This window comes from Oryctolagus cuniculus, chromosome 1 (genome assembly GCF_051225735.1).
Source record: "Oryctolagus cuniculus isolate XC-2025 breed Fujian yellow rabbit chromosome 1, ASM5122573v1, whole genome shotgun sequence".
Taxonomy (NCBI): domain Eukaryota; kingdom Metazoa; phylum Chordata; class Mammalia; order Lagomorpha; family Leporidae; genus Oryctolagus; species Oryctolagus cuniculus.
Window position 1 is genome coordinate 77,703,051 of NC_142867.1, and position 25,607 is coordinate 77,728,657.

Below are 25,607 nucleotides of genomic sequence, written 5' to 3' on the forward strand. Positions count from 1 at the left end.
GTCTATTTTGGTGCCTACTTGCCACTTCTTTGTCTCTCCACAAGGAATTCCAGACCTCTTACTCTACCTCTCAATACTCACTTTCATTTTGTTTCTAATGGGTCAGAATCTGTACTTTAGAAGATCTCTAGATGAATATATGTGCCCGTTCAAGTTTGAGACACACTGAACTAGTGACTTCTCTAGGTGCAGTATTCTTTTCTGCTCATCCAATTCTTTTTCAGGCCTATGAAAAGCATGTGCCACTAGATGGCGGTGAAGGTGTTCTACCACAGATGTTCCCAAAGACACCATACTTTTGATGGGCCTTTTCTTTTTTGGGATATCAAATGTCTTCCAGAGTTAGAATCTGAGAGTTGAATCCACTGGGCTCACCTGCAGACACTAAGAACTGGATGTGGATTGGAGATCACGCAGTCCCATAATTGTGCAGATAAGGAAACAGGGCCAGAGAGAGAGGATGGCTTGCCCTAGTCAGTCACACAGTTGGAAGCAAACGCAGGAAAGCTTGAGGCACAGCTTCCACCCTTCATGGTCTGTGAAGCTCAGACAGCCTGTCCTGACTGGAGCTGAAGGCAGTGGGAGGGACATTGTTGGATTTCACTGTGTTGGAACTGAGCTTGGGCAATGGATATCACTCAGCTATGACTCTGGGAGGGGTGGGAAATCTGATAGGAAAGAGTTTCAACTTGTTCTGAAAGGATGTGCAGGCAGCCGCTACTTACTGACCACAGTTACTGTGACCTGTGCTATGTGCCCACCTGCATTTGTTCATCTAATTCTTTACAACAATTCTATGAAGAAGGTACTAATGTACTCCCACAACTGTGGTCTCTCTCTATTTCTTTCTCTCTTTTTCCCTCTCTCTCTTGAAAAGCGAGGCTCAAAGGAAGTAGAAACAATCAGGAGAGAACATCTGAATCCTCTCATCATCAAGTCTACCAACCCTTTGCCTCTGTTCGTATACTTTGCCCTTTCTCCGTTGGCATCCATACATTCTCCTTGCTCCTAAAGCCACCTCTGCTTGTGTACTAGATTCCATCATTTTTCCTCTCAAGGAATTTCTTCTGTTATTTTCTCCCATTTCCTGCAGCCCTCAGTTTCCCCTTCTCTAGTGCATCATTCCCATCACTGCAAATATGTTGTAAAGTTTCCCTGTTTGATAACCTCTCCCTGGAACCCATGTATTAGCACTTTATTCCTTACTCCCCTTTATTGCCAAATTCCTTTAAAGAGCGGAATATACTCCTTCCATGTTCTTCCTTCTCAGTCTGCCGGAAACCCAGCCAAATGACATGACTTGCCTCCACCATGTCAAATCCAGTGGTCACTTCTCATCCTTCCTCTCAGCACCAAGTAACAGTGCTGCTCATTCTCTCCTTTGAGGAACTCTTTCTGCACTTGGCTCCTGGAATGTCACACTCATTGCTTACTTCACCAACTATTTCTTCTTTGTCTCCCTCTGGGATCCTCCTTGGAGGCCATGCTCTGAGATGGCAAGCTATCCTGACTAAGCAAAAAGTAGAATTCAGCAGGAAGAATGGCAGTTCTTGAGTCCTAGTTATAAAGTTTGGCAAATAATGTTGTCATCTCCATCATTAACATTCATTTTTTTGGGTGGAGGGGTGGAGGAGGTAGGCTCTTGGGTTATTACTGGGGATTTAAAAACAGGGAGGAAGGGGGCTGGTGCCATGGCTCACTTGGTTAATCCTTCACCTGCAGTGCCAGCATCCCATATGGGCGCCGATTCTACTCCCGGTTGCTCCTCTTCCAGTCCAGCTCTCTGCTGTGGCCCTAGAGGGCAGTGGAGGATGGCTCAGGTGCTTGGGCCCCTGCACCCACATGGGAGACCAGGAGGAAACACCTGGCTCCTGGCTTCGGATCGGCATAGCCATTTGGGGGGTGAACCAATGGAAGGAAGACCTTTCTCTCTGTCTCTCTCTCTCACTGTCTAACTCTGTCAAAAAAAAAAAAAAACAAAAACAAATAAACAACAACAACAAAAAAAAAAAACAGGGAGGAAGAAAGCTTAGGTCTTGGAGGTAACCATCCTGAGAAGCCCTGGGGATCCAGAGATGCACTGGGATATGTGGCTTGTGTCCCTGAATGCCACAGGCAGCTGAAAGCATGACTGGTTGTTGCCATTCACAATGAAAGGAAAACAAGTGTTCTTTTGCAGAGGGACTTTTCCATAATTATATTTCCTGTAAACTGAGTACTTGAGGCTGTAGGTTTGGGAAAAAGCACAAAAGGACAAACTAAAAATGTAGTCTCTGCTTTTAATGGTCACATTTGACAGTATCAAAGGTGTTTCCATGCTGAACAACAGATTATTAGAGGAAAGGGAAAGAAGTCACCACTTTATCAAGTGATGGCAAAACTGCTGACCCAGACGGAGAGGCAGGCAGGAGAGTTAGGCTTGGAGTGGGTCTGGTCAAGGTGGCTTGGGAGGCCTGGCCCTTGCAGGACTGAACAGCCTCTCCGATAATGTCAGCCCTATTTCCGTGATCCACAAGAGTCACCTGTGCCCAGCAGTCAGCAGCTGTTATCATTTTGTCTTCAGCGTCTTTTGAATGCCTGTTCAGAGCATTCTCTGTAGTAGGATGTGAATGTATCAAGACTTAGTTGTCAGCACAAGTGTTCATAAAATCCAGGCCCTCTCCTCCCCATCATCAAAACCTCTTTGTCTCAATTCTTAACTCTTACTTCCTCCTTCCCATTCTGTGTGTCCATAGCCTACTATGCACCAAAGACATTAACAACAGGAACCATGTAGTGAGCACTACGCATGCCTCTCCTCATACGTGAACAATGTTCTTACGACAACTGAGGGCTACAGGCAGGACACTGCTGGAAAACACTTAACAGAGAACCAGGGGCAGCCTCCAACCACTGAGAGTAGAAGGCCCTATGGAAGCACCCTGTCCATTCTGGTGGTGCAGGCTGGTGATCCGTCTTGGCTGCTAGTACTTTTATATACTTTTCACAGGTAAGGAAAAGAAGGCTCTGGGAATTTAAGCCATGTGGTCACAGAACAAAGAAGGGAAGTAAGCATTCAGACTTGTCTCAATGGGTGACTGTTAAGCACTTTAGCTCACAAATTAACACTTAAATTATAGGGGTGACAATGGCCTGTCCCAGCACACAGGCACCCGACAAGCTTTCTGGCCCTAGGATGTGGCAGGACTGGGGGCAGTGCAGGTTTAGGTGAGGCTGGGGTAGGTGGGTATGTGCAGGATGCTCTGAAGCTGAGGCATCAACTGGACTTTGCTGTCTCCAGGCTCACTGTGTGGTCAGCCTGTAGGCAGAGGTCAGGGGCCTGGGGCCACTAGGCTGGTAACATCCTGGACCTGGCGCCTGCGAGTCTCCTTCCCTAGGATAAACCTGGCCTGGCCTCCAGCATGACCACTCCCATTACCTTTCCCCTTCCAGGTCTTTCTTTCGTCCCCCAAAAGCTCAGATGCATGTCTGGTCCCAGCTGAAATAACAAAGTCACCTGAGCCTCTGCCTTTTCCAGAATTCGTGTGACGAGTCAGTTCATTGGCAGCCAGTGATGAGTCAGTTCATTGGCAGCCAGTGATGAGTCAGTTCATTGGCAGCCCTGTCCTGCATGGACCAGACTGGCCTGGGCAGAGGCTTCTGTGGGTCTGAGGAAATAATCAGAAGCCCTGGGGAACTATTCTCCCTTCAAGTGCTGAGGCTCTGAAGGCTTAGTGATTCTGAGGGCTGGCTGGGAGGCAGTTCAGATAATGTGCCCTGAGCTCCTTCCAGCTCCAGGCAGTTGCCCTGACCTCATGAGCTTGGGCCTCTGAGGATATCAGTTATGTCTTTCCTTGTCACACTGAGGGTATGAGGCTGGGCTAGTGTTCAAAGCTAGCTGCACTGCCCCAATCTCATTTTCAAGGGGCCACTGGGTTGCATCTCTGCAGTTGTGGCTCCCAGGGAGATCCTCAGAATCTATCCCCAGGTCTTACTGGGTGGCCAGGGCCCATCTCAGCTCACATCATTGGTGTAGTTTTGGTTTCTGCATTTCACTGCTAATCCTCTTGGCTAGCATTTCTCTTCTTTTCTCCATCTCTCTCTCTCTCTCTCTCTCTCTCTCTCTCTCTGCTTCATTCACAACCCTCATCCCTTCTGTTGATAGAGAACTCCCCTGCTCTTTTTGAGCCTTGCTACGTGATTTTGTTTCATTTCTCCTCGTTTAGGATTTGGAAGTTAGAGAGGACACTTCCAGAATGGATGAGTCTTCTGTGGTCACGGGACTCCTCACCAGTCATCCACTATCCGCAGTGAGCTGGTACTGCCCACTTATCTATGAGAACACACATCCCAGGTCCTGGGCCCATCACTAACCATCCTGTGGCCATGGGTGACCCCTTCCCCTCTCTGGGCCTCACTCTCAGGTCTGAAGACTATGGGAGTTAGAGGAGGGAGTAGCAATGATGGGGAGGAGAGGGGGAGAGCAGCAGAACAGTGGGGAGCAGCAACACCCACCCTCAGGTGGGGTCTGCAATCTGACTCTTACCATGATGGGAAGACCTGCTCCATCACCTCATACACACGGGTGCAATAGCAGCGCCGTGTCACGGACAGAGTGGAGAATTCAGAGTCAGAAATAAGTGGCTTCCACCTTGGTGCATGTCTGGCCAGGTGACCTTGAGTGAGCCTTCACCCCCTTGGACTTGTGTTTTCTCATCAGTGACACAGGGCAGCCTTGAGTGTCCCCTCAGAGGGGCAGCAGGGCGTTGCAGGAACTGGTGAGATAGTGTGACTGAAAACTGCTCTTCAGGCCTAAGGTCTCCAGTGCATGCAAATGTTCCATCTGGGTCCCCTGGAATGCATAGTCTGCAATCTAACAGAGTGCTCGGGGTGTTTTTAGGAAGTGTGCTTGTGGAAAGAAGGGGAAGGAAGCAGATGGGATGGGGGCAGTTGAACTGAAGTTGAGCTGTGATGGAGACTGCAGAACCTCAGCCAGCTCTCCAGAGACTTCGGTCCTGCATGGAGCCAACAGCAGGCCTTGCGTTCCCTCAGCCCTGGCAGGAGAGGACTGTGGGTGAGGTGGGTCTCTGTAGCAGAGGCTCTGCCGACAATTGGGGCAACAAATCTTTCCTGGAAGGAGCCTCTTGGTCCACCCCTTTATTGTTACTTGTATATCACACCTGGTGTCAGACTGTGCTTTGCAAAGGCTGCAGTGGTATTACAGGGCTCCTGTCATTCTGGAACTGCTTGCCAGTTCTCCTCATGAGTTCTAGAATCATGAATTTAGTTTCTGGGAGAAAAATGGGAAATTTCCCTTTCATTTGCTGTGGGACCCACAAGCCTCTTATATCAGATTTTGCCTGGAGGGTCTATAGGTAGGACATAAAAAATGAAACAAATGAATTGCTTTGCTTTAAAAAGTAGCTCTGTATTTCAAAAGCTGTACCTATAAATTTATATTTATTAAATATAAGCTTTCCAAAAAAGTAGTTCTGTGTATAAGCATGCAGACATGCACATGTAAATATGCACATATATGAGTGTCCGAGCACAGGTGGGGTTGCAGTTGTATGTGCGTATAAGTATGAGGATCTGAACAAGAGACAGGCCATGGGGGCAGGCGTCCAGTGTAGTCACACCCACATGTGTGGGTGAGTATGCTTATGTGACTGGCAGTTTGTGTAGATGTCATTCATTCACTCTTCAAACATTTATAAAACATTTATAATGTGACCTGGGAGGGGGCACAAGCAAAGGTGAGGCTTGATTCCCACTCTGGGAGCTTCTTATCACCTCCTTGGGAGGCAGGCAGCACAATGGAGGTATGTGGGGTACAGTGAGGTAAGAGAAGTGAGAGGGGAGCAGGCGGGTGGGTGCTTCACTCAGATTGGGGAGCACGGGATGGTGTGGGGGCTTTCCTGGGCTAAGAGACCCTCAAGCTGCGTGTTGAAGGGTTAGCAGGACTTAAGCAGACTAAAATGATGGGAAAGTGTGCTGGGCAGAATGTGCACATTCAGAGAGAAGCGACTGGTCACGAGGTCGCAGGGCTAAAAGTGAAGGGAGGCTCAGGGGGCAGAAGAGAGACCCCTGCAGCCTTATGCCTTCAGGGAAGGAGAGTAGACTCTCTCACAAGGAAAAAGTGGCAGAGTCGCTATACTTACATCTTAGAGGCACACTCTGGCAGCAGTGTGGGGGTGGACAGGGTTGCCTGCTGCATGGCCTGATACGTTCTATTGCATGATCTGTGAGGATGTACGCATATGGGGCTGTCTGTGGCTCATACATCTGGAGCCTGTGCGCCAGGTGTGCCGCCCACATGCACTTATTTTCCACTTCCATCCTCTGGCCTTGGCAGCCCAGGGGGTCCTAGGGGGTGGCCATCCTGCTGCTGATTCATGGGTATGTGGTGTGACGGGGGAGCTGGTCAGGGGCTGGCCAGCAGGTGCTTCCTGCAGGACCAGAGGCACACCCCAGCTCACTGGGCTGACGTTGAGGTGATGAGGACAGTGGAAGAATGCTTCCCTTCCCCAGCCAGTCCTCCTGGATCGCACTGGCCAGTCTGCAGAATGTACTTGTTTGGGTAAGCCTTGGCTGGCTGAGGCCCTGTCCCAGGCCCAGGCATCAGGGTGAGGGGAGGTAAATGAAAGGCTAGGAGTTTCCTCTCTCTCTCTGGACACCTACTCTTCAGACACTGGAGTCATGTATTTTGAACTTCATCATCTAACAGTGCTATCCCACCTCTTGAAAATTCAAGACAAATACCAAAACATTATTAATCACATTTCTTGTTCCCTATAATGTGGACCACAAGGAAAGGAAGGGGCACTAGGTTTTGTAATGAGTATAAGACCTGGGTACAGTATGATGAGTGGTAACTAACTTGGGATTTGGAGTCCAAGTGCCTGGGGCTCAAGTCTCAACTGCATACTCAATGGCTATGTAAGTTACTTACTCTCTATGCCTCAGTTTCTTCATTCATAAGACCGAGGAGCTAATATCTCATAGTGTTAACTATCCTCAGTGCTTGGAACAGTGCCTACCTAATGAATACTCATCTGTAAACCTTAGCTGTATTGTCCAGGTTTGAGTCCTCTGGAATGTGTTCCTAGTTCATTTGATGACAAGTTGGAACTTCTCTGGGGTTGTAGAGGAATATTCTGTGAAATGAGATGTAGTCAATCATTTATTTCCAAGGACAAGAACTGTCTCCCACCTGCTCATTATGTTTATCTTACAGATCTTTACAGATCTTTGATTTTAAAGGATTTTGTTTGCCAAATTTCATTTATTAAACTATAACTTATGCTGCCTCACAAGGTGTCTCTTGAATATCTCAAAATGTTCCATACCGAAAACTCCTGAATCAGGTGAGATAATCCCTGACAGGCCACTTTCCATTCCAGCTCCGATACTGGCACCTCCATGTCAGGAAGCAAGTGCCTTCTGCTGTTTCTGGGCTCTAGGATAGGAGGTGACCAAGTGAAGATGCTTCTTGTGGGATTTTTTTTTTTTTAAGTTTAAGTGGTAAACACGCACACACACACACACACACACACACAGGAAGCTCTCTGCTGATTCACTCCCCAAATGCCCGTAGTAGCTGAGCCAGGAGCCAGGAGCCAAGAGCTAATAACTTAATCCAGATCTTTTCACATGGATAGCAGGATCCCAGTTACTTAAGCCATCACTGCTGCTTCCCAGGGTCTGCATTACAGAAAGTTGAAGTCAAGAACTGGAACCAGAACTCAAACCGAGGTACTCCAATACTGGACGTATGTATCATAATTATAGACTTAATTGGTAGGCCCAAGCCCTCCTTCACATTGGCTTTTAAAGTGTTCTACGTTCCTGATGCTAATGTCTTTGAGGGTTATCATTCTCAGCAGTACACATTCCAGCCGTGATCAGGGAAGAAATTGTCTTGATTCCTTGCTAGGGATAAACCTTGTGTTGGGAAAACCCAAGAGTAAGTTATTATGGGCTGTGGAAAGTCATTTTAATGGTGACTGATGTTTTGGTCTGATGAGTCCCATGCACTGGTACTTTCTATATGAGTGTATTTACTCTTTGAATTTTCATAATACTCTTTCAAGGCAGTGATTATTATGTCCGTTGAATAGATGATGATACTGTAGTTAGAGAAGTGGTTTGTCCAAGCTCAATCACCTAGTACAAGAGCGCATTGTTTAGAATTTCTTACATACAGTAGTAAATTACAAAATTCTTACCTACCTCTGAAGTAGTAGTGATGTTTTCCGTTTTGTAGATAAGGATCCTGAGGCTTAGCAAAGTTAAGGGACTTGTTCAAAGTTACAGGGCTAAGAGTTAGCCAAGTGGAGGTTGAATCCAAGTTTGATGTTCTTTCTTTAACAGCTGCTGGCAGCCAACCAGCTATGAGGTGGTACCCCTCCCCCACTTTCACATGCAAATGAGTCTTGTGAAAAGGCATTCATCTTCAGGCTTTGTCAGGTGGGGTGGAAACTTACCTTGGATGTCATCATTGAACATGCAGTACTTGTTGCGGTATTTGTTGAGCAGGCGGAAGGCGTTGGCATTGGCGAAGTCTTCAAACTGGATGAGGCAATTTATTCCAAACCTAGTGGGGAGAGTGGGGAGAACCCATGATTGCCTCTCCAAGGCAGATCTCTGGCAGATCTCAGCCTGCCCTGGGAGTGGAGAGGTGTTGGCCAGGGACGAGAGTAGGATGACTTCTTCGTGTGGGCTTTTTGCCACCTAGCTGACTCTGGAACTCCTGTGTTTGGAACTCTGCCTGCCCCATCATGGATGAGGACCAGGAAGAGGGAGAGTAGGGGACACTGGATTTGGTGGTCAGCTAGGCCACCATCACTGTATCTAAGTGGTTCATGGCTCCTATGGGCTGCCATGGCAGAGCCAGGAGTGCTGGGAAGGCTGAGATGGGCCTGCCCTCTCTGCAGCCAGTGGCCTTCCAAGAGCAATAGAAGGCTTACTCTAAAACCAAGTGTTTGCAGGCTGGCTGGCTTCCCCTGTGCGGGTAGCTGGGGAGCCTCCACAGTCTCCAGATCTCTCCCTTGCTGGACTGTGAGGCCTGAACTTCCACCATTAGACTGTTCCATGATGGGATACAAGATTGGGCAAGGCCGTGGCATGACGTCACTGCCATGTGCTATCTCGGTGAAGGTGTTTTTCCAAGTGCAGGCTTACAGAAGAAATCAGCCAGTGAGTTTTTTAAAAACGCTGATCACATAGACCCGCTCTCAGTGGAGTGGGGCTTGGGAATCAGTGTTTTTTGTCATGAAACCCAGGGGGTTCTGATTCTGACAGTCTGGAGAACTCTGAGAGACACTGTCTTTCCTAGTATACTACTTGCTATGCCTTAGTTAAAATCAGGCTTAGACAGCTCCAGATTTTACAGTTTTCTTAAAAAATGACGGGCTCATTAGAGTTTTGTAACCAATTTTTCCTTTTGACATTTGCTGTCTGTTAGGCAGCAGAGCATGAAGGCCACTGCTCACTTGTACCAGGCCACCCCAGCCAGGCTTTCCTGCCCACATCTTTCTGGCTGTTTGCTCCTGGTATTTGATTATTTTGTTGCTGTCTCTTATTCTTTCTGGAAGCAAACATGGTAGTAATTACTAAAAAATTAATTAACACATGCACAGAAAAACAGGTTTCATCTTGTGGGCCACTACGTAATTGAGAAACTGCCATCTGGTTTTTTCTTTTTCACATTTTTCCTGCTCACCGAGGGAAAATGTGTCCTGACTGATCCACAAGGGGTGTCAGGGCAGGGGTAGGGAGAAGTGCCTGCCATTTAAACCTGGTATGAACTTCAGGCTTGCTGCCAGCTTGTGACTCGCCGTGGAAAGATTTATTACTTTGCTAGAAGAGGGGAGGGCCACGCACTTGGGGGCTCCTTTCCTCTCTCTTTTTAAAATATTTATTTACTTATTTTTATTTATTCAAAAGGCAGAAACTCAGAGAGAGAGAGAGAGAGAGAGTGAGAGTTTCTTTCTCTGCTGGTTCACTTCCAAATGAGGGCTAGGCTGGGCCCAGCCAAAGCCAGGAGCCCAGAACTCAATCCAAGTCTCCCCCATGAGTGGTGGCAGGGACCCCTTAGCACATGAGCCATTACCTGGAGTCTGCCAGAGAGCACATGATTATGGAGCTGGAGCCAGAAGTGGAGCTGAGATTCAACCGCAGGTACTCTGAGATGGGATGTGTGTGTCCCAGGTTGCATTTTAACCTCTTTGGTAAATGCCCACTCCTGGGCATATCTTTCTGATGTGGCTGGTCCAGGAAACATTTTTGCTAACCTAATAATTTTGTGCATGGCTTACCCTGTGGGCAGAAATGGCACTGGACAAACAACTCTTTGCTCCTGCCTTGGTCCTTCCAGAGCCTTTGTTAGTCAGTGCTGCTTCTGATGAGGGAACATTTCAGGGGCAGAAACAGAGAGGTAGTGACCTGCCACAGCCCAGTGCTAGTAGGGCTGGACTTGGGTCAACATGCTGGTAGGCCTGACCTGGCTCTCCACCTACACCTGAGTGACCTTGCACATGTCTGTTACCACTCTATTCTGTTAATGGGCACAATAATACATGCCGGCCAACTTTTGTGAGAGGTTGAGAGGATTAAAAGCTGAGGGTGGAGGCCAGTGTTGTGGTGTAGCAGGTAAAGCTGCCACCTATGATGCCAGCATCCCATATGGGCAGTGGTTCAAACCCCAACTGCTTCACTTCTGATCCAGCTCCCTGGTAATGGCTTGGGAAGAGCCGTGGAGGATGGCCCAAGTGCTTGGGCTTCTGCACCCACGTAGGAGACCTGGATGAAATTCCCGGCTGCCGCCTTCAGCCTGGCTCAACCATGGCTTTTTCAGCCTCTAGGGAGTGAACCAATCGATGGAAGATCTCTTTCCATCTCTCCCTCTGTCTCTGTAACTCCAACTTCCAAATAAATAAATACGTCTAGTTTTTAAAAAAGCTGAGGGTAATTTTCTCTAGCTTCATTATTATTTTTTTGAAGATTTATTTTATTTATTTGAAAGAGTTACACAGAGAAAGAAAGAGAGCTTCCATCTGCTGGTTTATTCCCAAAATGGCCACAATGGTCAGGGTTGGCCTAGGTCAAAGCCAGGAACCAGGAGCTTCTTCTGGGTCTTCCACGTGGGTGCAGAGGTACAAGGACTTGGGCCATTTTCCACAGCCTTCCCAGGCATATTAGCAGGTAGTTGGATCAGAAGAGGAACAGCCAGGACTTGAACTGGTGCCCGTATTGTATGCTGGCTTTACCTGCTAAGCCACAATGCTGGCCTCTCCAGCTTTACTGAGGTATCATTGACAAAAATTATAGATATTTAAGGTATACAATGTGATGATTTGGTAAAAGGACACATTGTGAAATGGTGACCGCAGTCACACTATTTAACTTATCCATCATCTCTCACTCACATAGTTGTTTACATGTGTGGTATGGGAACCTAAGATTTCTTCTCTTAGCAAATCTCAAGTATATAACACTGTATTATGAACTATACTCTGAGGGTGATTTATAGACTGTAAAGTGCTAAGTACAAGTGTAATTCTGGGGACAATTCATATTCACAATCACAGAGTAAGTGCTGATGAGGGTGGAGGGTAAGGCAGGGGGCTCACTGTGTTTCTTGCCCCACCACCCAGTCCTCTTTTTTATACTAGGAATATAAATGATAGATAAAACCATGCAAAAGTATAACTCCATGCTTGCCAAGCCAACATTTACAGTAAGTGTTTTTCATGGTGTGAATTTCAAGTATTTAAATTGGGAGAGGGGAACAGAATGTCTTTGGATGCTGGTGACATTTTGTTATAAATAATTCCCACAAGACTCCCAGTGCTGTTCTGGAACAGGCCTGGAGCTAAAATGCTGAAAAGGTCAGAAAACAAAACAAGTCATGCATGCTTTTATTCTCTCTGCCTCTGTCTCTGTCTGTGTTTCTTTGACACACACACACACACACACACACACACACACACAAGCTTTAAGCAATACCACCACTCATTTGCAGAGATTAAAATAAAGTTAGAATTATAAACAAATACCTTTGTTCAGTGTATAATTAATGTTTAATATTTAATTCAGTTTTAAATAGGAAATCTCTCTCCCAACCCATGGAGCAATTTGATGCCACATTGAAGAAAACCTCATTAATGCAGATCACTTTAATCTTTACTTGAAACTGCATAAAAGACCTTGTGGACCACCATCCAATCACCTGGATGGAGAGATCCTAGAGCTCCTTGGATTTAAGAACCTCCAGATTCCTGTCCATCTTGGACACCCATGCCCATGGCTGCTCTCTGGATCTTTCATAATCAAGAAGCACTCCTAATCTAGATTTTCACACTGTTCCCTTTCAGTATCTGACCACAGCCTCTCCTTCTACTTTCCCTCACTGCTACTTCACCTACTCTTTTTTTTTTTTAATTTGACAGAGTTAGATAGTGAGAGAGAGACAGAGAGAAAGGTCTTCCTTCCATTGGTTCACCCCCAAATGGCCATTACGGCCGGTGCTGCACTGATCCAAAGCCAGGAGCCAGGTGTTTCCTCCTGGTCTCCCACACAGGTGCAGGCCCCCAAGCACTTGGGCCATCCTCCAGTGCCTTCCTGGGCCACAGCAGAAAGCTGGACTGGAAGAGGAGCAACTGGGACTAGAACCGGCGCCCATATGGGATGCCAGCACTGCAGGCAGAGGATTAACCAAGTGAGCCATGGCGCCGGCCCCTTCACCTACTCTTTGTTGGCATCAATACACTTTGCCTTTTGCCCTGTTATTCCAAGTTCTCAACCTCTCTCTTGTGGCCTTTCATGAAGCTGAGCCACTATCAAGCCTGAATCTAGGGTGGTTACTTCAGTCACTGTCTTAGTACCATCCATCCATTCATTATCCATCCACCTATCTGTTTGTTCATCCTTCATGGATCCATCCATCCATCCATCCATCCATCTTTCCAAGGGTATCTGTTGAGCGCCTATGAGGAGCTGATACTGCAGTTCAGTAATGCTTTAGGAGGGGGTGGATTCATGAAGGAGCTGAGAGGAAACACGGTGTTGTAAGTTGGTCTGACAACTTGCTAAACTAATTAGAGGCCGGCATCTCGGCTCACTAGGCTAATCCTCCGCCTGCGACGCCGGCACACTGGGTTCTAGTCCTGGTCGGGGCGCCAGATTCTGTCCCGGTTGCCCCTCTTCCAGGCCAGCTCTCTGCTGTGGCCAGGGAGTGCAGTGGAGGATGGCCCAAATGCTTGGGCCCTGCAGCCCATGGGAGACCAGGAGAAGCACCTGGCTCCTGCCTTCGGATCAGCGCGGTGCGCCGGCCGCAGCATGCCGGCCGCGGCGGCCATCAGAGGGTGAACCAACGGCAAAGGAAGACCTTTCTCTCTGTCTCTCTCACTGTACTCTGCCTGTCAAAAAAAGAAAAAAGAAAAAAAAGGCCGATTAGAAACAAAAGTGAAAATCTAAATTTCTCTTAGCTGAGAAAAACTTTTCTCAATTTATCCGTGTATATTCAAATCACACACAATGGTTTTTCACAGCAATGCTAATTTATGTCATTTATGAATTTCCTTATACATTCATTAAAACTCTAGTAACAATGGTAATAAAAACAGATAACCTTCGGGCTGATACTATGGCTCAGCTGATTAAGTCGCTGCCTGCAACACTGGCATCCCATATGCGTGCCGGTCCAAGTCCCAGTTACTCTACTTTCTATGCAGCTCCTGGCTAATTTGCCTGAGAAAGCAGCAGAAAAGGCCCAAGTCCTTGGGTCCCTGCACCTACCTGGGAGACGGGGATGGAGTTTCCTTCCAGGCCCCGGAGAGTGAACTAGCAGATGAAGGATCTCTGTGTGTGTGTGTCTCCCTCTCTCTGTAACCCTGCCTTTCAAAGTAAATCTTTAAAAAAATAGCCTCTATTGAGTGTTTATTACCTGGTGCACACCATGCTAAACTCTTTATACACACTCTTTCAATTAATCTTTGTGTGACTTATGAAATGGATGCCATTTCCAGAGAAGGAATCCTGAGTTACAGATGTTATTTGCCCAGGGGGCTATTTACTATATTGCACTTGGTAAGTGGTGGAGATGCAATTTGAATTTGGCTCCATTTGACTCTAAAACCTACCTTAATTTGCTTTTAATAACAACACATAACAACATGGATTTATGAAAGATGAAACTAAATGCTTAATGAAGCTGAATTAGTTTTTCCATTGAGATAGAGAACAATTTTCATGTGGTGAAGAAGACACTGAACACGGAGACAGAAAAATCACGCTCTTTCTCTGTTTTTGACAAACACAACGAGTCTTGGCTGAAGTCCCCTTTCTTACTCTGAGTCTCTATTTCCTTGCCTGAGAACCTTGGGGGTACTTAACGTATATGGGGTTGGTGTTGATACATGGAGAGCATCACTCAAATATTTCTGTAAGTCCAAAGCAGGGACGTGACCATTCTTAGCAAAAACAACCTGGTGTAAGAAAGCCTGAAGAGTTTGTGCTTTGGAGTTCTTCAGGTGCTTACACAAATCAGGCCAGCTGAGGGAACAGGGCTGCAGCAGCTACCTTCCCAGGACACACTGTTGGAGCAGCAGTGGGCCCCTCACAGACCCATACCCAGAGCTGGGATTTTAGCACTGGAAGTGTCTTTCCTGTCCTCTGTCCCACCAGAGGCCATCCCCTACCCAGCAGACTCCTGTTTATTTGTCCCCTTCCGCACTTTTGAACTCTTCACCCTGTAGCCCTGGCAGCGGCAGCAAAACATCTGATGATTCTCCAGTGAAGAATTCCTGCAAAGGAGAAGAGGCAGCTCCCCAAGCCACACATGGAGCTGCCAGGGAAGGCATTCCAAGGCCAGAACTCACTTAAATCACAAGGCTGATGGGTGGATATTTGATTCATTTTTCCTGCAGTGCTCAAGCAAGGGGAAGTCTGCAAATGGGGACCTGTGCCTGGAAACCTGACAGTGACACAAAACCTAGACTATGACCAACAGAACCAGGCACCTGCCACTCGAGATACAGCCTCCCCAGGGGAGGTGACTGTTCTGTCCTCCCCCCGAACAAGCTGACTAGATGCCAAGTAGGGGGTGTTAGACTAGAACATCCCAGGGGCTGTAGACCATTTCTTTGTTCTGGAGGTCAAGACCTGCCATTCTTTCAAACACCTGGGTCTGACCTCTTTCAGGCCTGAACAAACAGGAGAGACCTGAGAGGAGCAGGTGAACTTGCTCAGCCAGTCTCCAAACAGAATGACTCAAGCCACCACACATATTTCCATGGGAATCTTCTCTGTTTCCCCAACAAAACACACACTTCCCACTGTTGAGTGTTCAGTGAGAGTATCAGCTATTACCCAGCAGAAAATTATTTCTTTATTATTATTTTCCTTCCAGGAACTAGAGTTGACAGAGTCATGAAAACTCCAGGCATTTTGCTATTCTATATATTCCACTACACTTGAGTCCTGTGAGGTGCTATCACAAAGAGGTTCAGTGGTTAAATAAGTTTGGAAAACTCCAGGAATTGCATATAGCATATACATTGCATATTAAAGCCTCTGAAAAGTCCTGTATTAAGAAACCTATTTAATCTGACACTTTATATAATTTTATTTGGCCAGAGACCTTACCCTGCTGCCTTGGCAGAGTGTGGTTGGAGAGACATGACTCTGTAGCAAGAACTTGTATAAGATGGGCTGGGTGGATTCAGGGTGAAGCTATCTCTCCCCATAGTTACTGCAATTGCTGCTTGCCATCAGTATCCCGGCTCTCACCTCCCTTTCTCCAAACTATCCTCTGCATCTTTCTAAACACAAATCTGTGCAAATTACTTGTTTCCTGAAAATTCTCAAAAGACTTCCACTGCCTTTGGAGTTATGTTCAAATTCTAGCAGTGTTCATTATCATTGAACATCTACATATCTTTGGATGTTCCTGGTACATTTTACTGCTTTCCAACCACCATGGGCCCTTGTTTAGTCCCATGTTTTTGCCTAGAATGCCCCTTTTTGCTCAGGCTAACTCCTACTCAGACTGTGAGACCCAGCTCAATGTTACTTTTCTTGGGAAGCCTTACTTGACCCATTGTGGGGAGCAACTCGGACTAGACTGTTACTGGAATTAAGACTTATTTTATGCATCTGCTTTCCCACAATATGGCGCTGGGAGAGGAGAAAACAGCTTCTATGCAGCTGCCTCTTGCCAACTTGAGTGATGACCTCCAGGAGCTGATCCTGCTCCTGATTGGAGGAGAGCAGCGTACTCGGCGTGTGGGCAGCCAAGTTGGGATTGGCGGAAGAGGACTATAAAGGAGGAGAGAGACAACATGCACCAGGAACATCTAAGAGGAACACCTGAGGAACATCTGAGCAGCCCCCGAGAGAGCCGGCCGGCGGTGTGCCGCTCCCCCGCGGAAGTGGGGAAAGTGGCTAGGGGGAACCGCCCTTCCACGGAGGTGGAAGGGACGGTAGCCAACCTGGGAAGAACCAGCAGCAAACCGGGGGAGGGCCGAGCAGACAAAAGAACAGCGCAGGGTCCTGTGTTGTTCCTCCACGAAGAGGGGGAGCGACATAATGGTGCCGTGACTCGGATATGAAGCCTAGGCAGGGTTTAGTGTCGTTCCTCCATGAAGAGGGGGAGCGACATAATGGTGCCGTGACTCGGATATGAAGCCTAGGCAGGGTTTAGTGTCGTTCCTCCATGAAGAGGGGGAGCGACAACCCATCACTTTCTCTACCCTTAGGATAATGCTAATTCTTTTCTTCTATAGGTTTCCATGATATTCTGAATATATCTATAATAACATATATCACACTATATATAACAATTATTGAAATATCTATTCTAGTTCAATTAAAGGAATGTATTAGGTAGGGTAGTTCCTCTGTGCCAGGAATTATACTAGGTACAGTATAAAAATTTAATTTAATAAACATATTCACTCTGAATAAGTGGCTGTCCTTGCTAGAAAACAAAGAGAAAACCAAATATGGATGTGGATAAGGAAAGACATGCAAACTTACACTCAGGTATGCGCATGCTGAGTTCGAGGCACTGAAGATATTCAAGTGTACATGTTCATAAAGCAGAGGGCTATGTGTAAGGTTCAGCAAAGAGAAAGGCAGATCAGGGCATTGTGAATGGTTGAGGTCATGGGACTGGATGACAGTCCTCAGGTAGCATATGTGTAGTGAGCAGGGAGCAGGGCCTAGGACAGAAGCCTGGAGCACACTCACATATAAGGAGCAGAGAGAGGCCTGAGAAGAGAGCCCAGCAAAGAAAACTAATTGTTGCAAGACAGAGTGCAGACAATAGGCAGGAGTTCCTATTGGTGTCAGCATGGGGAAGATCATGGGTGACGTTTACAGACTACCTACAGCAGCATGGTGGCAGGGAAGCATATTGCATGGCGTTCAAGAACAAATGGAAGGGAAGCAAATGCTAGGGATTTCAAATTTCAAGGTCAGCCATGAAGTAGAGGAAGGTGACTGCTATTTAAGAGCAGTAGGATGGAAAGATAGATTTGTTTTGCATGTGGGAGGTGTGTATAAGGAATAGAAGAGCCAGTATGGAAGAGAGAGGATGGGGCTGGGAGTGGGGAACCTGAGGAGCTGGGAGGAGGTGGGAGTGAAAGCCCAGCTGGAATGTGAAGCAGACACAGGCAGCTGTTGTAGACAGATGTGAGTTGTCACACCCCAACTCAGCCAACTCAGTGACTCACTCTGCTGGGGGTGAAGAGGGCAGGAGCAGAGCAATTGTTTGGTAGGTGAGGACAACAAATATCAAGGACTGGAGAAAGAGGGGGACATTGAGCCTGGCGAAGAGAAGGGCAAGTGGAGTGATGCCCAGTGCTGTATTTACACATATGAAGGGCTGTTCTGTGGATAAGGAATTCAGTGCTTATTTTGTGTGGCCTTGAGGGAAAGAGCAGACCAATGGAAGGAGGCAGAGGGCCCAGATTTCAGTGTTTTATAAGGCAGAGATGTCAAACACAGAATGGGAAGATGAGGAGATTCTGTGGTCACGGGAGCTCCACTTGGCATAGAAGTTGCAGAAGGAGTTTCAGTCCAGAGGTGAGGGTGGAACTCTGAGGCCCTTCCCTTTCTAGCCCCACACTGGGAGGTTCCCTGGAGTGCTTGGGCCTGCAAGCCAGACTGGCGGGCTCCTGTGACTGGCATTCTTGCCCAAGGTGGAAATCTCCATTGACTAGTTAGACAGTCACAGGAAGCAGCAGTTTCTAAGCAAAAGTCCCATGATAATATGGTCATTCCTCAGTCACTGTTCTGATGGCAAGCCCAGGCCAGACAGAAAATACTTTAGGAACGGTTTCGATTTCCTCCTGAATTTCCGTGTTTATCTGAGTTCTGGGGAAAGCACGCAAATGGCACCAGAAATTCCAAGACTGGGAAAAGAATGGTAGCTGATCTGCTGCCCTCTTGACCCCTCAAAGGTGGGGTCAGTGGTTAGTACTGACTTTTTCCTTTTGGGACAGCAACTCACTCTTCAACATCCTATATAAAGCCCATGTTATTTTCTTAGTCATCAACACATCATCTGGCTGGGGGGACTTCAGCATTGATGTCTGCTCTTTTTTTGCCCACAGATCAAGTGTGTTGAGTTGTCACGAGGCCATGAATGTCCTCCAGGAAGCTTCTCTGATTAGTTTGTCCCATCCCAATCACTCTGTTTAGCTGTATTACTCTAGTGTTTGCACTATGCAGGTTGTCAGGTAATCAGATCTCAAATCTCTTCAGATTATAAACTAACCCTCTCTTAGAGAACTGGCTAAATTCTGCCCTGAATGATGACAGACTCAGGTGGAAGATGGTAGTATTGGAAAACCCAGTTTGTGTTTGTGAATATTAAGGACCTAAATGAACCAGTGTTACAGAGAGGAAGAAAGGAAAGGGGCTGGCATTGTAGCTTAGCTAGGTAAAGCCGCAGCCTGTGATGCCAGCATCCTATATGGGCACCAGTTTGTATCCCAGCTGCTCCACTTCTGATCCAGCTCTCTGCTAGTGGTCTAAGGAAAGAAGTAGAAGATGGCCCAAGTGTCTGGGCCCCTGCCTCCCATGTGTGAGACCTGGAAGAAGCTCCTGGCTCCTGACTTTGGACTGGTCCAGCTCTTGCTGTTGCAGCCATTTGGGGGAGTGAACCACAAGATGGAAGATCTCTTCTCTCTCTTTCTGTCTCTCCTCCTCTCACTGTAAATCTGGCTTCCAAATAAATAAATAAATAATTCTTAAAAAAAGAAAGAAAGAAAGGAAAAAGGCCAGCCAAGATTAGGCAATGGACTGGATCTGATTTCCAGTGTGTGTCGTAACAGCTGAAGAATGAGCTCTAACTACTCCCTTTCCTGCCCACTGCTCTGGACAAGTCAGTTTTTGGTTCACTTTGAATGACTAAAGATGCCACTGTAAACCTGGTGCTCTGTGTTTGCCTAGCTCAGTAAATATTTGTTGAACAAAGTAAAGCATGAATGAAAGAATGCTAGAGAATAGTCTCTCTCACAGGAGTACCCAGTGGTGTGCATCCCGTATGATATCACCAGCACCCTGTGGAGCCACACTTCCCTCTGCTAGAGGCCACAGTGGTAAAGCAACTCATTATCAAAGCATCTGAGACTGCTTCCTTTTTCCCAGGATTCAAGTTAACAAGAATAGGTACCACTACGGGAATGTCTTCCCAGCTAGGCTGGGAAAGTAGCCAAGTGGAGGGTCCATAGTCAAAGAATTCAGGTTTTGGATAAAATCTAGCTGAGTGAGTTTGGGTGAGTTACTTAACCTTTCTGAACTACTGTTTGTTGATGTCTAAAGGGTTGCTGTGATTCTCAAATGGAAAGCAGCCACACAGTGTTGGCACTCTATAAAATCAGGTGCTAGCTCTTTCCTGGAAATCAGGCTCTGAATTTTTAAATCCAATTAAATGTCCCAGGTCCGACCATCTTATGTCCCCTGTTGGCCTTCATCAGCATGGCAAGCAGGGCCATTAGCTAGGTATTTGTTCAATGTAAAGAAACCCAGCAATAATTGTTGAGAATATCCTCCCACTTCCAGCAGATTGTAAGTTCCTTGATAGCAACACTTATTTCTGGATTCTTGTTTAATAAATATCAATGAATGAATGGATAGATTTATATATGAATAAATTAAAAAAAAATCAAATAACTGAACACTGTCTTGAACCATTTTCTTACTATTTTATTTGTCCATATTAAAATCCCAGGGAAAACTGAATTCTTCAGGATAGATCTTTTCTTTATATTGGCCATGATGTAAAGCAATACAGAGAAGGCACATGATAAATACGGGCTGAGTGGAAACTTGGAGAAATTTTCATGAATTTTGTGAGTGAGAGCAAGTAACTGGATAGATTTTCTTTAATTTCCCACTGCTTTTCTCATTCTCTGACCTTGGGGAAATAATTTTCACCCTGGGCCTTGGTTTTCCCATCTATAAAATGAGGGAGCTAAATCCAATAAGGAGATTGTTTTCTGCTTAGGTATTCCAAGGCTGTGAGATTTCAGACCTATAGTGGGAAGGGGTGGGGAAATGGGTTAGAGTAAGATGGAGACTGAACCACCGAAGGCATTCCTGAAATTCCATGTATGTCAAAATCCAGAGCAGGGACTGTCTGTAATGACAGGGACTCAGCATGTGACCACCCCCTTGAGACACTGCAATCAGGGATTACAGCTACCAGTGTGATCTTTTTACAATATTTTAAAATTAAAACAAAATCCTCCAACTTTCTTTGTAGGGTGATGCCAAGAGCCTGGGGATTTTCCTTCATTTATATTGCATTTAAACCAACAGGAGAAGTTTGGAGCCAAAGAGCCTTGGCTTTTCTCCTGGAGGTGGGCTTCCCTGGTAGGAGCTGAGTTCTAATGAGAGGTCTCTAAGGAGTGGGGGTCCAGCTCTGGTAAATGATGATGCAATGGGACAACTGGCTTTTATGCAGCTATGAAGGAAGAAACCAGGAAGGGTCAGCCAACTCACGTGGATGATGGTGAATTAAGAGGATGACTGTTTTGATGCTGTAAGCTAGAGAGCTTTAGATTGGCTGCCGAGAGCTTGTATATCTCAGTCCTTCCTTTTCTTGTGGTGAGGGCAAGTGGGACATTGAACAAGCTGGGAAAAGACATAAGTGAGCTCACTAGACTAGTTTTACAAGACCTTCCTACCATTTGTTATCCTGGTCTACTATATCAAGATGAGCCTAGCATATGTTGGACTATCTTTTCTTCATGTAGGAGAACAGCATAGTGGGTATCCAATTTAGATGGTGAGTTCTAGAGTTAGACCACCTAGGTTCATAGCTTAGCTCCACCATTTATTAAAGGCATAACCTTGGGTAGGTTCTTAACTGTCCTGTGCTTCAGTTTTCTCATCTACAAAATGTGCATTCATTCAATAAACACTTACTGAGAACCCACACTGCATGAAGCATTGTTCTAGAAGCTTGAGAAATAACAGTGAACAGAGGAAATAAAGATCCTTCCCGGAACTTATATTTTAGTGGCAAGGGCAATAACTGTATCCACAGAATAGGATTGTTGTATTAAATGAGTGGATGTTTGATTCGCTGTGTTGTCTATAAAGGAGCCCAATACTGAACTCACAAGAGGGTGAAGGCTGGGGAGCTTGCTTACTTTTTAATTATTTACTTTGTGAATGATATTATTGTTGCTTTGTTTTGTTTTTGCAAACAATTGTCTCTGGGCAAGAATTACTGCTGAACTAATAATTTTTTAAAAATTGATTGGGTTTTCTAGTTACAAAGGAAATGCTTGCATATAAATACACATTATAGAAATGAATGACTTGGAAAGCAAAAAAATAAAAAAACCTTGACAATCTCACCGCTTAATACTTTGGTGTGTATAAATCCAGGCATTTTTCCCTTACATGATTTATCTTGATGGAGTCATTTGTTCTTATGATTTTTCCCACTTATCCAACTGTATTAAAAAGCAATCTGGGAAAGCCTGATAAAATGAACTAAGAGTAAGAAAAGATTGTGCATATGTGTATTAATAAGACATGAGAGAAAGAAAAAGAGAAAATGGGAATAAACACACCATTCCATAGGATTGTTGGGAATTTGCTCCTTTCTGACCAGACTTGGATTTGGGGATTCCAGTCTTATCCATCCTTTCTTTCCCTCCAGAAATGCTCTGTTCTATGGAAGCACCTTAGTAAAATCTTTCCTGATAGAACTTCTTGTTCCTTTCTAGACAATGAGGAGTAGAAAAAGGGTCTCTCTGAAGTGCCTACAGATGGTCATTTGTGGAGATGGGCTCTTCTGTTGATATCTTGCCCTGGAAATAGTGTATTCTTTTGGATTCCCATGACTCTGTTTTTCATTTTCAGAAGTTTTGTTTATTTTTCAAAACTCTCTGCCATTTTTTTTTGCAGTCTTGGTTACTTTCCTTATTACTCCATTCTTTTCTTTCAACCATGTCTTTAATGAATTTAAGTTTAACTTTTTATAGTCTCCAAGAATAGTCCTTTTTCTTGAGGTTCTAATTCTTCTATTGTGTATCTTATTTTCTCACATTGAGGATTTTTTCCATGTGGAATACTATACATAATGAATTCATTTTCACTGGGGGATTGAATCTTACACTGCATGGACTATAGAAATGGCCTTTCAGAGATGTTTTACTTTTCCTTCTGCAGATTTCCCAGCAATATTAATGGCAGGGGACAACCTTGTATCCTCACTTTTTATGGGGATTTTTAAACCATATAACTGTGAACTATAAATCCACATTTGAGTTTCTTCCACATCCTCCCCCCCACCCCCACCCCCCAAGCTCTTTGTCATTTCCTTGGGCTGGTGAACAAGCCTGTAACTTCTTCAAGAAAGGTACAACCTTTGGCTTTCCCCATTTTCAGGACTTTCAATGCCCTGCCTTGTTCAGACCACCACACTTGACCCTGCCTGAGTGTGGACCCAGGCCTGAATGGTGAGAAGGGAACAGCCATGTAAATGGAAGGACATTCAAGGCTGGGGAATTAGCGAGCACAAGGGTTCTGCCGCTGTTAACACAGGTCATCCAATCTGTTTGAGGAGCAGCAAGGAAGAGAAGGGTAGGAAGCGAAGCTCTCAAAAAGATTCCCTTGCAGCTCCACAAGCAAAATACAAGGCTGCTCTATGCATGACCGCTCAATAAATCACTATCAGTGGGTTGATCTTGGGGAAGTTTCTGTTTCTCATTTCTGACAATGTATCTCATAAAAAGAGATGTGGTTGTGCCAGAGGACAATTTGTCTCAGAGCATTGGGTCTCTGTGTCCCAAACAGCACTCAGCTGAAACAACTGCAGACAACAGGAGAAGACTTCACCGCTGTGTACACACAAATACTCACAAGGCTTCTCCAATGCTGGGTTGGTCGCGGGGGAGTGGGATGGGAGGGAGCAAAGTATTTACTAATTATATGCTCCAGGGACTGAAAGTGGAGATAGGTCACACCCAGTGCTGTTTTACCTTTTTCCTTCGTAAGTTCATTGGGGAAAAGAGGGAAAATAATACTGGAATGGAGAGGATGGATGGGAGGGGACTGTGGAAGGCAGTGAGGGATATAAAAATGGATGTGCTAACTCAAGCTTGAATGTGGGCACCATTAATGTACTGCTAAAGGTGACTTTGGGACTTGCCTAAATGAACAATAATATCTAATGGTAGTAAATAATATTTGAGTGTTTATTGTCATTCAGGTAATGTTAAACATTTTACATGGATGGTCTCATCTATCCATATTAAGTGCTCTGTCAGTTAAATCTTAAAAATGAATGTTAGAGATGAGGAAACCAAGGTATAGATGAATTAAGTAGTTAATAAGTGTTAATAAATATTTTTTTAATAAAAGATTCAGGGGTGGGCATTTGGCATAATGGTTAAGCTACCACTTGGGACACTGGCATCTCATATCAGAGTGCCTGAGTTTTAGTTCTGGCTTCACTCACTAATCCAGTTTCCTGCTAATGTATATTCTGGAAGGCAGCAGAGGGTGGCTTAAGTAGATGGGTTCCTGCCACCCATGTGGGAAACCTGGACTGAATTTCCAGGTCTGGGGACTTAGCCTGGCACAGTCCCTGATGTTGCAGGTATTTGCATAGTCAACCAGTGGATGAGAGATCTGTGTTTACCTCCCATTCTGTGTCTCTTAAGTAAAATTAAATAAATAAGTAAATAAATTTTTTAAATTGAGAGGTTCAAACATAGATACTTGAGCTCTAGAATCAGTGCTTTTAACAACCATAGTTAGTATTTGGGAGTCTTAACAGGGTCCCCTTTCTTAGGCAATGTATTCATACTTTATAACCTTCAGTTTCTCATTTATTTTTTTATTTTTTCTATTTATTTATTTATTTATTTTTGACAGGCAGAGTGGATAGTGAGAGGGAGAGACAGAGAGAAAGGTCTTCCTTTTGCTGTTGGTTCACCCTCCAATGGCCACCATGGCTGGCGCGCTGTAGCCGGCGCACCGCGCTGATCCTATGGCAGGAGCCAGGTGCTTCTCCTGGTCTCCCATGGGGTACAGGACCCAAGTACTTGGGCCATCCTCCACTGTACTCCTGGGCCACAGCAGAGAGCTGGCCTGGAAGAGGGGCAACCAGGACAGAATCAGGCGCCCCGAATGGGACTAGAACCCGGTGTGCGGGTGCAGGATTAGCCTAGTGAGCCGTGGCGCCGGCTCCAGTTTCTCATTTCTTAAAATGAAGTTACTAATAGTACCTACTTCACTGGGTTCTTTGGAAAATTACATGAATTAATAGTTACATAAACTTCTTATGCCAGTGTCCATACATAGTAACCAGTTAGGTAAATAAAAATTGTTGTTATTGTCACTATTACTGCATAGAGGAGAATTGGAACCTCCCTGGACACCCTTCTATTCCTTCCTCTCCTCTACCATAATGCGAAAGCTTCAGATCTAGTCATAATTTTGTTCCTATTCTTTATACCTAGCAGTAAAATCAGGCAGCTAAGAAAAAATGAAAACAGCCAGCTGATGTCACCAAATCCACCTCCTCAGCCATGAATTTCTTCCAGAACATTTTGGTTTCTTCAGTCCTGAGGCTGGACCCTAACTCATGAACTGCAAGCCCTCTCAATTGTTTGGTCTGTGTGGCCACTTTGATACAGTCTCTCAGGCCTTTCTGTGACCCAAGACAGAGTCCTTGCAGGCCTGGGAGTCTATCGCCATGCAACATCTGGCTCTTATTTGTATGGGAACATGTTGGAGCTGGACTGCCAGCAATTAGCCAAGTCAGGCTGAGTGGAAAATGCCCTGCTGTTTCAGAGGCCAGACAAGCTAAAATGAATGAGTTCCAGAGTTCCTTCCCCTGAGCTTCCTCAAAAGTGGTCCAACTCATAGACTTCAGTCCATTTTAACTGATAGCGGGCCTGGTGAAGGCTTTTCATATACCAACAACCCGCCAATCAACCAGCTGGTCCCAGTCTCACTGGTAACTGTGGGTGCACCATGAGGAAAGCCATGCTCCCTGGAAACTACCAGCCTAGTAGAATCACTACAGTCAGAGACCTTGAAGTAGGAGTGAACTGTAAAACTCATTCTCTTGGGGCAGGAATTTGGCCTAG

At 45.7% G+C, this 25,607-nt stretch overlaps 1 protein-coding gene across 8 annotated transcripts in view; it reads right to left on the reverse strand.

Moving 5' to 3' along the window:
- Positions 1–25,607, reverse strand: part of ME3 (malic enzyme 3) — a 196,838-nt gene that overhangs the window by 16,009 nt on the left and 155,222 nt on the right. For all 8 annotated transcript variants that reach the window (XR_016233406.1, XR_016233403.1, XR_016233398.1 and 5 more), the window contains one exon: positions 8,466–8,575. Coding sequence is in view for 4 of the 8 variants with exons in the window: in XM_089332358.1 (XP_089188484.1) it covers positions 8,466–8,575 (110 nt within the window). In the remaining 4 variants the exon portion in view is untranslated. The remainder of the gene's footprint in view (positions 1–8,465; positions 8,576–25,607) is intronic.